General features: G+C 38.8%; 1 protein-coding gene across 2 annotated transcripts in view; it reads right to left on the bottom strand.

The window, feature by feature from the left end:
- The window catches only part of LOC121872688 (sphingomyelin phosphodiesterase 4-like), a 62494-nt gene extending 48346 nt beyond the window's left edge, over window positions 1–14148 (bottom strand). The window contains exon 1 of one of the 2 annotated variants that reach the window (XM_042375676.1): window positions 13979–14148. In XM_042375676.1, coding sequence (XP_042231610.1) covers window positions 13979–14017 — 39 coding nt within the window. In that variant the 5' untranslated portion in view covers window positions 14018–14148. The remainder of the gene's footprint in view (window positions 1–13978) is intronic. The other variant, XM_042375677.1, reaches the window with a different exon arrangement.
- Window positions 14149–15050: the final 902 nt, after the last annotated feature.

The following is a 15050-nucleotide window of genomic DNA, read 5'->3' as shown; positions in this document are numbered from 1 at the left end:
GCTCATATGTGATTATCCAGCCCATCTATAACTCACACAGGAGCCCATAGCACTTTTATCATCATAAAAAATTAATAATTAAATAATAATAATAAAAAGCAAAGCCTTGACCATAATGGGTATGGCTATGGACTCTGTAAACAAATGGTAGTGCATTCGCTTAACTGAAATATCCAGGTTTAAAATTACAATTTGTGCCCAGTGACTCTGGGTAAAAAAAGTCAAGAATACAATCTATTAATCTGTATACTGTAATTATAATAAAATCCATTGAAGAGCACCTCACACTGTATATTGATTCATTGACTTTGGTGATATTTTGTGAGCAATGTTTATGAACCTACAGCAAAAGACAGCTATCAAACAGGGAGGTACTACCACCTGAGAAGATATTGGAAGCATGTGTTGTCTAATGGTAGACCCTGCTGCCATATGGCATCACAAAAATTGTGACCAAGTCCCAGGTTGGTGATCTGACTTTCTGCCTCATCTACTCAATTGCAGGTTTTCAATTGTTTCTCTTACTTTGACAACACAACATACATATATTGTGTCTCACTATTGATCTTTTTCATTTTTGTATTTCTTTATGGTTCTTTATTTTTTTTATTATTATTATTATTATTATTATTATTATTATTATTATTATTATTATTACAGTATTATTATTATCAGTTATTATTGTTATTATTATTTTATTTACAATTTTGTATTTTTTATAATAAATTTTATTTACTATGAACTAATTATTATTATTATTGTTATTACATTTTTGTCCCCCAGGCCCCGATGTGGGTCAGTGACCTGTGCCTGGGTGGGCTGGTCCCTGTGAAGAAGAAAGAAAGAAAAAAAAATCAAATCAAATATTAAAACTATTTGCTGTAAGTACAGTACAGTATTAAAGAAAACAAGATGGGCTGTCTCCCGAGACATGTTGAAATCATAATGTGTGGAAGGTGGAGCCAAAATGGAAAAGTTGACGGTCGGAATTTTTTCGTTAGATGGCAGGTAATGGGTAAAGAAAACACTTAAATTCACTATGGTAATGATATTTTAAAATAAATTAGGTAAAAAAAAAAAGAAAGGGTTAAAGTTGCTAAAAGTCACGTGACCGCGCAAAGCTCTGTGATTGGTTGTGACGTCACTGGTTGGTGCGAGCCGCCCAGCCAGCTGTGGTGTATGTGTCATTACCAGCAGAAATACAGGATTTGTGGCCATATACAATGTTGATATATACAGGCATAGCTTATTTTTAGATTAAAATAAATTACTGCTCAAGTATCATCATGTGTATTTACTTGCTGGGTGCCAAAATTATACAAAAGACCGATAACTCCAACATGGAAGTTTTCATCACTCTTCTCTATTTCATGTTTGGAAAATGTAAGTTTTCGTCACTAATGTCTATATTTAATGTTGTGGAAGGACTAGGGACGACCATGGCCAGGGAATGGGCTCGAGATGATCAGATGACAGATGTAATTTAACGTGCTTCATAGCTGGATGGCGAAGTTCTTGATAATACTCTACTAACATAATGACATCTACTTTTGGTAAATTTTTTTCATCTGCCTTTATGAACCCTGGAAGTAGTTGTCCAACCTTCTCGGCTGATCAGCTATGTAAATAAATATTATTAGATAATTAATTGTGCTTTATTGTGCAACACAGTAATACTATATTGAATACATAAATATTACTACGCACATTAGGGGGCAGGGAAAAAACACTTTTATTTGAGTTGCAGGCTGCACTTTTCAGGCATCGTTTGTATGGCTGTAACAAACACCTGTGCAAAATTTCATGCCATTTCATGCATACTTACCCTGCCGCATCGCGAACGACTTTGTCAACTTTTAGTGTATACCAAAAATTAGGTGTCATTTAATGTTTTCCAGGATAATGATAAATTTTACATGGGTGACATCGATTTAATTCACATGTTATTTTACAGGTACACCGTATAGAAAATCATTACAAGTTCATATTGAAATTCTTTTTTGTGCGGAACCTTGGCATCATTTTCCTAGACAATAATCTTTGCCTAATATATCCATCTCTCGATTCGTATCCCGTCACTTCAGTGCAAGCTTCAGTCATCACTTTTATGCCTCTCTCGACCGCCTGAGTGCTGTTTGGCCACTTGGGCACCACTAATGGTGTCTCAAGAATGTCATTAACCTGTAGATTTGACAGTTAATCATGGAATGATAGTTTTTTGCTTGCCACTTTAGCTTCGGAGTCACCACCTTTCTCATGTTGACTACAGGAGGCACATCCTCATTCCCATCTCCATCTTTACCCTCCTCATCAGTATAGTTTAACAAATTCTCGTCAACAGCAGCATCAGAATCTTCCTCCTCCTCTTCAGATCTGCCAGTGCATTCTTCCTTTTGCTGATTCTCCTCTCTAATTTTTCTTATCATTGAGACAGCTTTTTCTCTAACAGTCATGTCCTCATCTGCACACATACCAAGAAGAAGTTGATCTGTGTGGGCGAAGTATGCATTTCTCTGGACAGCCTTCTTCACTATCGTCTCCTCCTCACTATTCAGGTGTTTCATATATAGCAGGGACTGGAATACGTTCCTTGAGCCGTGTGTTACGTAAGGGTGTATCTTGATGTAAAACCACATTGGAGCACTGAACTTTATTATTGTAATGACAATTCTTTTCAACTCATGGCTGGGTCTTGATGTTGCTACATACAGCCTGAGGATTCTACTCCATAAGGTGTTCCACCTTGACACACAGGGAGGACCTGGCTCAATAGCAGCCAAGTCATCTTCAACAACACCTGTGATAACTCCTTTACAAATCCTATACAGGTATTTCTGATCCCAGGACAGATCTTTCTCCACTTCATCATTAAACACAGGGAAATCAGGGAAACTGACTGGCTGGAAGGCGACAACTGGAAGCTCAGACAAAGACTCCTTGATCTGCTTTCCAATGGGACCACGCCAATGCTCAGGACCACTTGGTTTACCATCATAGTGATAAAAAACTGCGCGGAAAGGCAGCTCATTTCCGTGAAGCTGACATATGAAATAATGGAGCGGGTGACCAAGTAACATTTCAAGATGATGAATGACTCCATTTTCTGATCCTACATTTACATTGGTTCCATCACAACCAACACACACAGAAACCTAAATGAATAGTTTTGGCAATCTCTGCTTTCCGTGTCCAGTCTTAGGAGTCACATGTGAGATATTCGTACCAATGATCTTTCACCATCATCCTCCCGGAACTCATTTCAGTCTTCTCATTCTTTATCATCACCACAGTGGCGGTCTTCTTACCATCAAAATAAGTGACGTCAAATTATCGACTAGCCATCTCAATTTTCTTGCCTCTTAAATGTCCCGGTATTTTTTGTCTAGCATCCGCAGCTTATGGTCCAATAGCCTGACTCTTGTCATCCTTTGTGATAATGCCTTAGTCAGTTAAGGTGGCAGTAGCAATGGCAGCTCCAGCATAATCACTAATCAGTATATCGGTCTGGTGACGCCAATTATGGGAGAAATGAAATGAGAAAAGGCTGATAATCCAATATAGACATAGCACCATACTCATCTGCAACAAGACAACTTAAATGAAATAAGAGATATGAAAAAAGTTGATAAACACTGAACAGAACATTGCACCGCCACAGCGGCCTGTTTGGCTAATTACTGTAGGTAAATTTAAAATTTTCAGTAGAAAATCACGGCAGACTAAACCTCGACATATCAGCTTCAAATTTGGCATGGAGTCTTAGATATGTATAAGGAACAATGCCTGAAGAGTGCAACTTGAGCAAAATTTCTGCCCCTAACGCACATTAACTAATTCAATGGATATTAGCTGCCCCTACTACAAATTTCATTGTATTAACTTTCCAAACAATATTGGTATTATTTTGATTTTGGTCATCTGAGAACCAAAAGATTCTAACTATGGTATTAAGTACTTTAAAGTTTAAACAATACGACAAATTATAAGACAAATTATCTCTATGTTATTTCTTTCACAAAACATTTTTCGATCGCATAAGAAAATACAGATCATAGGTTAGGTTAGGTTAGGTTAGGGTATGAGGAGTTATAAGGTTAGCTTAACATACATCAGTAAGGTCGAAATTGTTCATAACAATAAACCATCAGAAAAAAAAACATAGTCTGCATGTCTAAGAACAGGGATGACCCAAACTTAAAATTTACCCAATACAGTACTGTATAGCCTACCTCGAATCTAAGCATCCAAATACTTATGGTAGTTAAAGTTAAATTTTACCCATTAATTAATACAAATGATGATATATCCCAGTGGTTCATCAGTGAATCATCAAAACAATAACAGCACGATGTTGTCATGTTTAGCTAGCATCAGGCATTATCAAAACAAAGTCCAGACAATGTCATTCTTCAAAATTTACCGTGTCTCAAGTACTGAAATGCCTCTGTAAATGCACGAAAAAAAGTAAGTCTGCAGGTGAGAGTACATGACAGCTGAGCTGGTGTGAACATGGGAGTTTATATGTCCAAAAAGAACATAAGAATGGAGGATACCAGCGGGCCTGTTGGCCCACACTAATCAGTCCATTTACACCCAACCCTATTGCTCATATATCATTCAACCTATGTTTGAAGCTGCTCTTCGACAAATTTCTTCACTTTGAAATATGGCTTGGATAAACACCCATAAACTTAACTGAATGTGGCATTTGGGGTCTAAAAGGGCCACCTTTGTACTACCTCGACTGCAGCTGTGAGTTTGATAGAGGTGATCTGTTGGGAAGCTGGTTCATTGCAAATGTAGCCCTGTTTAAGAAATAAACATCTGGAAATATGCGGACAACTTTTATTACAGTATATACCGTGTCCTCTCCGAGCGTGGCAGAGTGCATTTCTTGTGCTTTTGAGCCATCGCTGTCTTTAATACATATATTGGTGCAGAGTTGCCCTGGTCCTGGTTTGACAACATTTGTGTGCAACTGACAGCTCACTGCCTGGTAGCTGTGGTACAATTGGTGATGGGTGGTGCACAAACTGAAATTGTAATCAACGTTGATGCATGGTACATACGGTACTAAAATAGCAAACCTGGACACCAATGAAAACAACTGTTTACTCTACAGCACTTCCGTGTACTAAAAAGTAAATTACAGTCAGTTCTGCTACTTGGTAACATGTTGTGTGCCGATGTTATAGAAATTGGCGCAATAGAAATAACAGGCTTATGGAGAAAATAGGGTTAGGTGCAGATTAGCAATCGAAAATTTAGTAGTTGCCTAACACAAAGGGTAGCAGTCTAAATAAATGTTACATTCATATCTAATAATGAAATCATACAGTAAATGTAACACTTTGCATGAATATAAATTGATGTATGGGGAGAGGGTGATTTTGAGGTTGATAACATGAGCTTCTCTTCAGTGTTATAGCCTTTTCTTCGATCATCACCGGAATGGATCACAGAACACTTCTTGGAGATATTCTTCTTTACCATATTCCAGTTAATACCACAAAATTGGAGAAATAGTAAGCAAAAATCGTGTTACAGCAAACAAGCGTTCGCGTTTTAAATATCGTTCCTCTGTTATAATCGCGTTAGAGTCAATTCGCGTTGTCAAAACACAGCGTTAAAGCAGAACTCACTGATACCGGTAAAAAATCTCAAAGGTCATTTGAATGAAAGTAGACCAAAAAAATTGATTCTCTCTGAAAAGAGAATAACAATAATGTTAACAACAATACAGGTGCTCCTCTACTTGACGAGTTACGTTCCTGAGGCTTGTTTGTAAGTCCAACTTTACTCATATAGATACCTACACATATTGTAAAAAAATGAAAATATTGTGGATATTTAGTACAGTTATACCCTTTAATACAGCCTTAAAACCTGGCTCCTCTTCTCCTTGGGTAAGTGTTTTATTCTATCTGAAACTTTTTTCAAAATAATCCAGTCTCATCATTAAACACCTGTTTGGCAGGTAACCCCTCAGTGATGATGTTTGTATCTCTGAAAGTTTGTGTAAAGTAGAAGAATACCTGTATAGCAATAATAATAATACAGTAACAACAACAATAAAAATTAAAATAATTATACTGTCATACTGTGTGTGTGTGTGTGTGTGTGTGTGTGTGTGTATAATAATAATAATAATAATAATAATAATAATAATAATAATAATAATGTGTGTATAATAATAATTATTACGGTTTATTAAGATAACATGGCAGCCCGAAGGCTGAAAATACACAATGAACAGAGGTGATAAGTTACATATGGTGGAAGCGGGAAGTGGGTCACTTGATTGACAAAAGCTTTTACAAAAAATAAAACAGAGTCAACATATAGATTAACTATAGATCTGGTAATGTTTGAACTGGACTTGTAAACATTCTTGTGACCTCATGTTGGCTCCCACTGTCTGGATGGCCGTTAGTCATACCTGGGTGTTAACCAGCTACATCCACTACAGCTGCAGATCCACCACAACAGCTGCAGATCCACCACGTGGTCCGGGTAGGTCCTTCAGCTCAAACAGGGTGTTGACGTTTCTTGTTCCTCATGTGATGTAGTTAGGAATTCTTTGCTTCTCATCCAGTGTTGGTGGTGGTGAGTGTACGGTGGACAGGGTGTCTGGTCCGATCAGGCCAACATTAACCGCTAAGCACTGATTGTCACTAACAGTTGTTTCTTTTCTTTTAGAGTTGAAATTGTCACTTTTGTATATCACTTGTGGGTTCATGGTCAATCTTTGCACTGTACTGTTGGTGGGAGGATGTTGATAAATCCAGATGGGGAGGAGGAAATGGGGAAAGGGAGTGCCCGACAAACCAGGCTGGCAGCTGTCTCCATGGTCAAGAGACCACGGGCAGCGTAACGTCCTCACTCTATGAAGGCTGGACTGTGTGTGAGTGTGCTGTCAGTATTACAGATATACAGGCGACCTGTGGTGTAATGGTCAGCATGTATGGCGAGCTTACCTGGTTCGATCCCAGGGTAGGGTGAAACTATGAAGTTTCTATCGCATTGCCTCTGTCTACCCAGCAGTAATTGTGACCTGGATGTTATCGATTGCGGATCGTATTCGGGGTAATGGTTAGCCAGTGCAGTTGGCGGTTGTTTGGTCTTCTCGGATTATTCCTTGACACTGGGTCATGCAGCTACGTTAAATTAATTGTGTGGTTTTCGTGTTGGCAACAGCTTCTACACCTTAAAAATTCACACCTACTTGGCCCTTGGCGCCATCTGTTACGAGGGCAACCATTATTACAGATATACTTGACTAAGCCTCCTTCTGACACCATTTCATTTATTACAACCACCTAACAAAGCATTCATTTGATGGAACAAAAATATAATTATTGACCATTAACCCCTCACTGTAATGATTTAGCGGCTATCAGAATATTTGAGTACAGTAAACCTCTTGCTATTCATACTTCTTCTTGTGTAAGCAGATGGTGGCTAGTTTATGAGCCTGCTGCAGTGCAACGAGTCACCCCCATGTGCCCGCAGCTTCTCCTCACCCTTGTTTGCACTCAACCATTGCCTGCAATGCAGCATCTCTTACGTTGTGCTGAAAACTTTAGTGTTTCTGTGTGAAATGGCCCCAAAAAGACTGCCTAGTGTCAGTGCTAGTGGAGTGAAACATTGAGAGACCTCAAAGCCAAGAGGAAACAACTACCAATCACTATGTTTTCAATACCGACCTGACCTAACTTGGAGAAGGACGTGCCTCTGTGTGCTCGTGTTTAGTGACCATAGAAAATGGCCGCCGTGGGGCGCTGTGTTGTGGGGGAAGAGAGACGGTATGTGGGGAGAGACGACCCCCCGGCCACTCAGTTGAGTGAGCTGTAGCAGTTACGGAGAGAGATGGACGTTTTGAAAGGGAGAATGAAACCCTCAGGACTGAACTCCTTCAGGTGGGTGTCCTACTCAACAGGACACCTACAAAGGAGGGTCAGGAGGAGCAGGAGTGGAGAGTGGTTGTCTCCAAGCGGACTAGGGTCAGACTCCGGAAAGCTGACCAGGGTGTGGAGTGCCGTAACCCCTACCAAGTGTTGGAGGAAGCTGGTGAGGAAGAGAAGAGGCAGGATGGTGTGGTGGCAGGAGAGGAAGGGGCAGTTGGTCAAACCCTGCCCAGTGGTAAGGTCGTGGTAGTTGGGGACAGCCAGGTGAGGTTCTTAGATAGGACTTTTTGTGAAAGAGAAAGGAAACGTAGGACTAGGGTGTGTTTTCCTGGGGCTGGGATAGGGCATGTAGTGGAGAGGATGGATAGGGTCTTGTCAGGGGAGGGTACCAAGCCAGTACTGTATCTTAGTATTGGAGGCAACAACATAGAAATGGTTAGGAGTGAGAAACTTTTCAGGAGGTATGGGGAGATGCGAGGGAAGGTTAGAGATAAGGGAGGGATCCCGATAGTATGTGGTGTCTTGCCTAGAAGAGGAGTTGGCGATGAATGGCTGTCCAGGGCAATTGCTATAAATTGCCAACTGGAGAAACATTGTGCAAGCAATGGTTAGGCATTCAGGAGGATTTAAATAAACTGCAGAAGTGGTCAGAAAAATGGCAAATGAAATTCAACACCAGCAAGTGCAGCATACTTAATATTGGAAGAACAAATATCCTGTACTGTCAATGTATACAGCCTTAACAACACGAACTAAAGAAGTCGACTTGTGAAAGAGACTTAGGGGTACTCGTAAGCCAGGACCTTCAGCCTAGAAAACAGTGCGTTAATGTTCAAAATAAGGCAAACAGAGTATACAGTGGTCACCTCGATTAACGAACGGTCGAATTAACGAAATTTTGGTTAACGAATTAGCTCCCATAAGGATTTTCAGTTCGATTAACGAACAAAACTTCGATTAACGACAGCCTTACGAGAAGCAAGTTTTGTTGTGCGCATCAGCTGATCAGCCAATCCACCAATACAGTAATCAGTTCTATGTTTACATTCATTTCCAGTGGAGTAAATATCAAGAAAGTTGTGCACTTTAATATTTTTTGCATTTTTTATATTAAAATTATTAGTCATTTTAAAATTTAATTAACATATTGATAATATATGCAGCACAGGGAACTAGTTTTTTGTGCGCCCATCAGCCGCTTGACTCAGCCACTAGGAGTCAGTGTGGCTTTGTTGACAGTGGAGTGAACATCTATTTTGTTGGTATCTTGAATATTTTTGCATTTTTACATCAAAATTATTGATCATTATGAAATTTAATTAACATATTGATAATATATAGTGCAGTGCAGTGTTGATTTAAATCAAATAAACTTGAATTACACCTAGTGAACTTTAATTTTATTGGTGAAATGACGGCATCAAGAATCGGTCCCCTGAAAGGTGATTTCTCCTCCATCCCCACTTCCTTTTCTTCTCCCTTCTCCTCCACCCCCGCTTCTAATTCCCATCATCATCACCAACCAGGAACCTTCTACATACACACCTCAAAGTAAGTATACTTTACTGCATTTTTTTTTTACTTTGTATGTACTTTTCTGTGAGCTGGAACCAATTACCCAATATCCCATTGAAACAATGGATTCGGTTAACGAACGACTCTGTGGAACGAATTGTGTTCATTAACTGAGGGACCACTGTAGTTTGCATTTTTCATTAATTATGTGGTTTGGGAGGAAAAGAGGGTAAAAAGCCACACAAAAGATATGAAAAGGTCACACTTAGGAACACATCTATTATTATTGCTCTATTTTCATGGTAATTAATGATCCACGATACGATGATTCACCTTACACCGCAATATTGGAGGACATATTACTGTCGTTATTCGAGGCTTTACTGCACTAACATTAATAAAGAACCATAAATACAAAAATAAAAAGATCAACAGTAAGAAATAATATACAGTATGTATGTTGTGTTGTCAAAGTAAGAGAAACAATTAAGACCCTGCAATTGTGTGTAAATGAGACAGAAAGTCAGATCAGCAACCTGGGACTTGGTCACAAATTTTGTGATGCCATATGGCAGCAGGGTCTACCATTAGACAATACATTATGCCTCCAATATCTTCCCAGGTAGTAGTACCTCCCTATTTGATAGCTGCCTACTACAATATACTGCACTGTACAAAGTAAGTCATTGAATGAAATATTCCCCAACATACTGTACACACAAGACTACTATGGTCCAATCTTAGGTGGCCGGGGAAAAAGTGAGAATGTGAATTTGACACATTGATTGGACAGGCAGCCCATAACCTCCAGGTAATCCTCAGCTTTGAATGTTATAGATTCTTTAACTTTATAGATAGCCTGTTACAATATAGTAACTGGTAGCAGTTATTGGTGCAAAAAAAAATAAAACAATTTACATTTTAAAATTATTCCTAACTTCTTAATTCCCAAGAAGAATACAGTATGATAACCTATCCTATATTCTATTAACAAGAGTAAATATTGTAATATTGTACTTAAGTGTGCAAAAAACATACAAAAGTCCCCAAACCTACTGTATTGTATATAATAATCTCTTCATTTCAAACAAAATACACTACTGTATGTAAGTTTTGTACAGTTCCTGGAGCCAAAGTGATTTGTTATTTACCAGTAATGGAGGAGTCAGATCTTGAATACCATGGAGGTTGAACAACATGATTAAATTAAGAATTATACAGCACAATATACTTCTTGAGCACAGCCACAGGGTGCTGCATGCAATATGTGTACAGAATGTGGCATCTTTCTTCCTTGTCCTCTGTTGTGTTGCCAGATATAGTGTATCTTTTATATATAAAATACAGTATACAGATACAGTATACATAAAGAAGTGCTTACCCTTCTTACACAATTCAAAACTATAAAATTAGATATAGTGTAACACTAAACTACACAAAAATAAATCTATCACCAGAGATTTAGTAAAATAAAAATGCTCATAGGAGAGCAACACTGAAAGAGGTACACAAGCCATCAAGTTCCAGCCTGTTTGTTCCCACCAGTTCCCAGCAGGACAATGGTTCCTGGAGGCTTGCCCAAACCCAGCTAGGTTTTACTAACTACTTTGTCTCTTTCTGATATAGGCATATCTTACATACCAGTATCTTTACTTGTTAAATAAAGAATATTAAATACAGGTACTGTACAGTACAGTATACTTGGAATTCAAAGTGAAAATCAAATTAATAGTTGGTGCAAGCAATTACATTTGATATACAGTACAATTCTCCTCCCGGCGCCATTTTTGTTGTTTACCTCGCTGAATCCCTCTTCAAGAGACATTTCCTATAAGTGATGGTCAACGCTTCCACGAATTCATCCTTGCCATTGTTGATGTATATCAACCTCAATATTAAGTAAGTTGTTCAACACATTAATTAACATGATAATGCATTGAACCTAATAGAACCTGACCTAACATTCCCAACCTATAGATATGTTAGGTCAGGTTCTATTAAGTGCTATGCATTGTCATTTCCATTTTTGTGTTTAATATCATGATATTAGAGTGTAGAAAAAATTTAAACCAATTCGGACAATTCCTTCTGGTGGTAGCTGTTATCTACACTTTTACCCAAAAACACCGGAAATGCACACTGCTCAACAAAAAATCCATGGTTGTCCACTTGTAAAAATTTACCAATTGTCAATACAACTTACTGATATCAGAACTTAAAAGCCTAAAATTAGCTATATGACTAAAACAATAGCAATACCAAGGTTAAGTACATTTATTTGGTTGATTAGGTCAGGTTCTATATTAGATTCGAGTAAATGTTGCCTCTTTTAAAATACTAACTATAGAGATAAGAACGTATGTGGAAAATGAACGAAATCGAACAACTCTTTCTGATGGTAGTGCTGTTCTCAGATATTACCGAAAATATAAGGAAAACCATGAACAATGACAATAATATTTGGTTAATATATAGAATTAACCCACCAGGGCTGCATAGCACCGATGTGGCTGTATCATCTCACGTCCAGAAATGCCTAAAATTTCACCATATCATAGTAAGTTCTTTGTGTTTAATATACTGGGGAAGATAGGTAAGGTTAGGTAGGTTTGTTTGGCGAACGCTAGCCCCACAAGGGGTCACAGCTCAAGATTGAAGAAGCCGCAGGTCCAAAAAACTGTGGCTATTATTGCGTTTACACACCGTTCATTCCTACCACTAATCTATTATCACATTCGAATAGGACGTCTAATTATAAGAAAATTTTCATCTATTACATTACCGGCAGACATGTATAATAACGGAGATAGCATATCCAAAATTTTCTCTATTTTCTTCCATTAATCTTCCTCCATTATCGCCTGCCTCATCTCCAACACTGCGTGTCTCCTTCATAAATCATCACGCGCATGCGTTCCCGTACACGTCACGCAGCCAATCAAAAGCGTTTTTGCTTTTGGAACCAATTAAAATGATTTTGGGTTTAATTCGCAATATATTTGGCCCAATCAAATTTGAGTTTTATTTTGGGTCTCTCATATTTTGAAATTCAAGTTCAGTTCCGACCATGGAAGTCTGCGATGGGTGTCACTTAAAGTATATGGAGCTGATTGCAAGTTTTTGGAAAAAAAACGTAGAAACTATAGCATTTTCTCGATCGCATGGTGTTCTTCCGACCTCAGTAAAGTGTACCAAGAGCAAGACTGAATGTAAATATCACAAAGACCAACATATGTGGCGTTGGGTAAGAATCCCAGAATGCAACGACGAACAAGAACCAGGCCAATAAGGTAAGAAATATGTGATTCCATCATATGGTGAGAGTCAGTTAGGGTAGGTTAGGTTTGGTTTTTGTTTTTCTAGTGTTTTTGGTGTATTTTGCCATGATTTTTTTCGGAAAACGTCCAACGAAAAAAATTAGAAAAAAAAAAAACGCTAATTTCCGCCAGAAATGAAGGTCATATTCGGTCTAAACACACACAAATACACTAGAAAAATATATTTTTGACTTTCGAACAGAGAACGGTGTGACAATGCAAATTTACCAAACTGTGAGGGCAAACCTTTTCGGAGTGAGAGTTGTGAACTTTTGGAACAATCAACCAGAAAGTGTTGTGACGGCACCGAGTGTGAGCTCTTTCAAGACCAGACTTGACCAACACTGAAGCAGGTTCAGGTACATTCAGGAGCCGGTGCATGCCCAGTACTTGCCAACAGTGACCGATCGCCCAAGCGGCTAACGAGCCAATCAGTGGTGAAGAAGGTAATAATAATATTGAAAATCCGGCGTTTTTATAATTGTTCTCAATAAATTTTGCTCGCGGATTAGTTCTATATAATTACCTAATATTTATCATATTTAGTTATTTATTTCTTGATAAAGATGTTATCATCACAACCCCTGGAACCGACCACCTCACAGTAATGACTTACCGGGTAGCTTTATAAGGGAGCCACGAATTACCCAAAAGTACCCAAAAGTATAGCAAATAAGGTAAAATCTTAACAAATATCCGTCATACATACACAAAACATGTTTAACAATATTTTTAGTGTAATTTAGTAAAAATAATTTGTAAGCTGAAATAATAATCCGAAAAACTTTCAGTATTGGCTAACGCTAAATTCCAAAGAGTTGGTGAACAAGGGAGATAACTCAGATCCATCGTGATGCACTTCACTAACCTAACGAAAAGTAAATCCTACAGCTATGTTAAATACCCCAACGTAACAGAAACATCGGTAATTATATCTCCATTTTGGATAGATGACTCTTTGGACTTTAGTGTTTTTCGCGGTTTATTATAACATTACTTTGACTACATTTCAATGAAAACATTATTAATCAGGTTTTAATGATGTAAAACATATATTCGTTAAGATTTTACCCTGATTTAATATACTTTTGGGTAATTGGTTGGACCGGCTTTATAATACTGTCCATAACCAGCCTACTGCCATTAGTGGTAAACATATACATTAACCTGTATCAAACCATTCATATCTAATGATTGCAAACTATGTAGTGTTATGTATTATAAAGAATAAAAACTCACACTTAATGAGAGCGGTGTTGCTGCCATGTTTGTGTACATTTGAAGTGAAGCAATAAACAACTGATACCCGTCAGCCGCACCAGCAGGAGGCGGCCACACCAAGGTTACTCCAACAGTTCACAACTCTCATTCCAAATAGTTTTTGAAGAATTTGAATTGTGATAAAATAATTCAAGTTGAACAAGTTCATGGAGTGGGCAGTATTTACCCAATGGCCACAAGTGGCTCGTTAGCCGCTTGGACGGTATGCCCAAGCGGCTAACGAGCCGATCAATGACGAAGAGGATAAAAGTAAAAAGTATAAGGTTCCTCCCAGGACTTTTTTTTATCTTTTTTCTCGTTATCACTGGGGATAGATTGGAGACAAATCTCAAAAAAGGTCATTTTTAATCGGGGAACATCGAAAATTATTGCATACAGTATAATGTATTGTGAATTTATGACTTTCTGGTGTCATAAAATAACAGGTGGAAAAGTTTGCAAACAAAAACATAATGTACTGTGGGGTACGGTAGTTTGGTTCACACTCAGGATGGGATGGAGAAAGGAAACTCACAATGTGCTCTCTGTATACATGTTGTATTGGATGTACAATGCAGCTTGGTGCTGGGAAGGCAGCATGGTTACAAGCGTGATGTAGAGAGAGCTGGTTGGTGAGGGTGCTCAGAGGAGGACCAGCTTGTGGGTCGCCATGCTCGCCGGCGGGAGCGAGGACCGCCAGGCAGGCGGAGGAGGAGGAGGTGTTGCTGGCTGGTTGATGTAGGTAGAAAGAGAGAGATCACCACGAGGTCAGGTCTTAAATAGAGGGGGGTAGGCGTGGCTTAGTAGTTGACCCCCGTTCCGTGGGCAGCGCTGGTTGACCTAGACCACGAGGCACACACTGTGGAATTCGTGGGGTCGGCTACGCAGCGACAAACAGCGTTTGTAGGGGAGAAATCCACTACAATACTCCTTCCTTCCCTCCAGGCGGTGTAGGAGACTTGTTGTCTGCAGGGTTGCATAGCACATGTGAGACAGAACGGGCGGTGCATGCCACATGTGAGACAACGGCGATGGCGTGGCTGAGCCGGTC

Source organism: Homarus americanus, unplaced genomic scaffold, assembly GCF_018991925.1.
Source record: "Homarus americanus isolate GMGI-L3 unplaced genomic scaffold, GMGI_Hamer_2.0 scaffold39155, whole genome shotgun sequence".
NCBI lineage: Eukaryota > Metazoa > Arthropoda > Malacostraca > Decapoda > Nephropidae > Homarus > Homarus americanus.
This window is presented reverse-complemented; position numbering and strand designations above follow the sequence as displayed.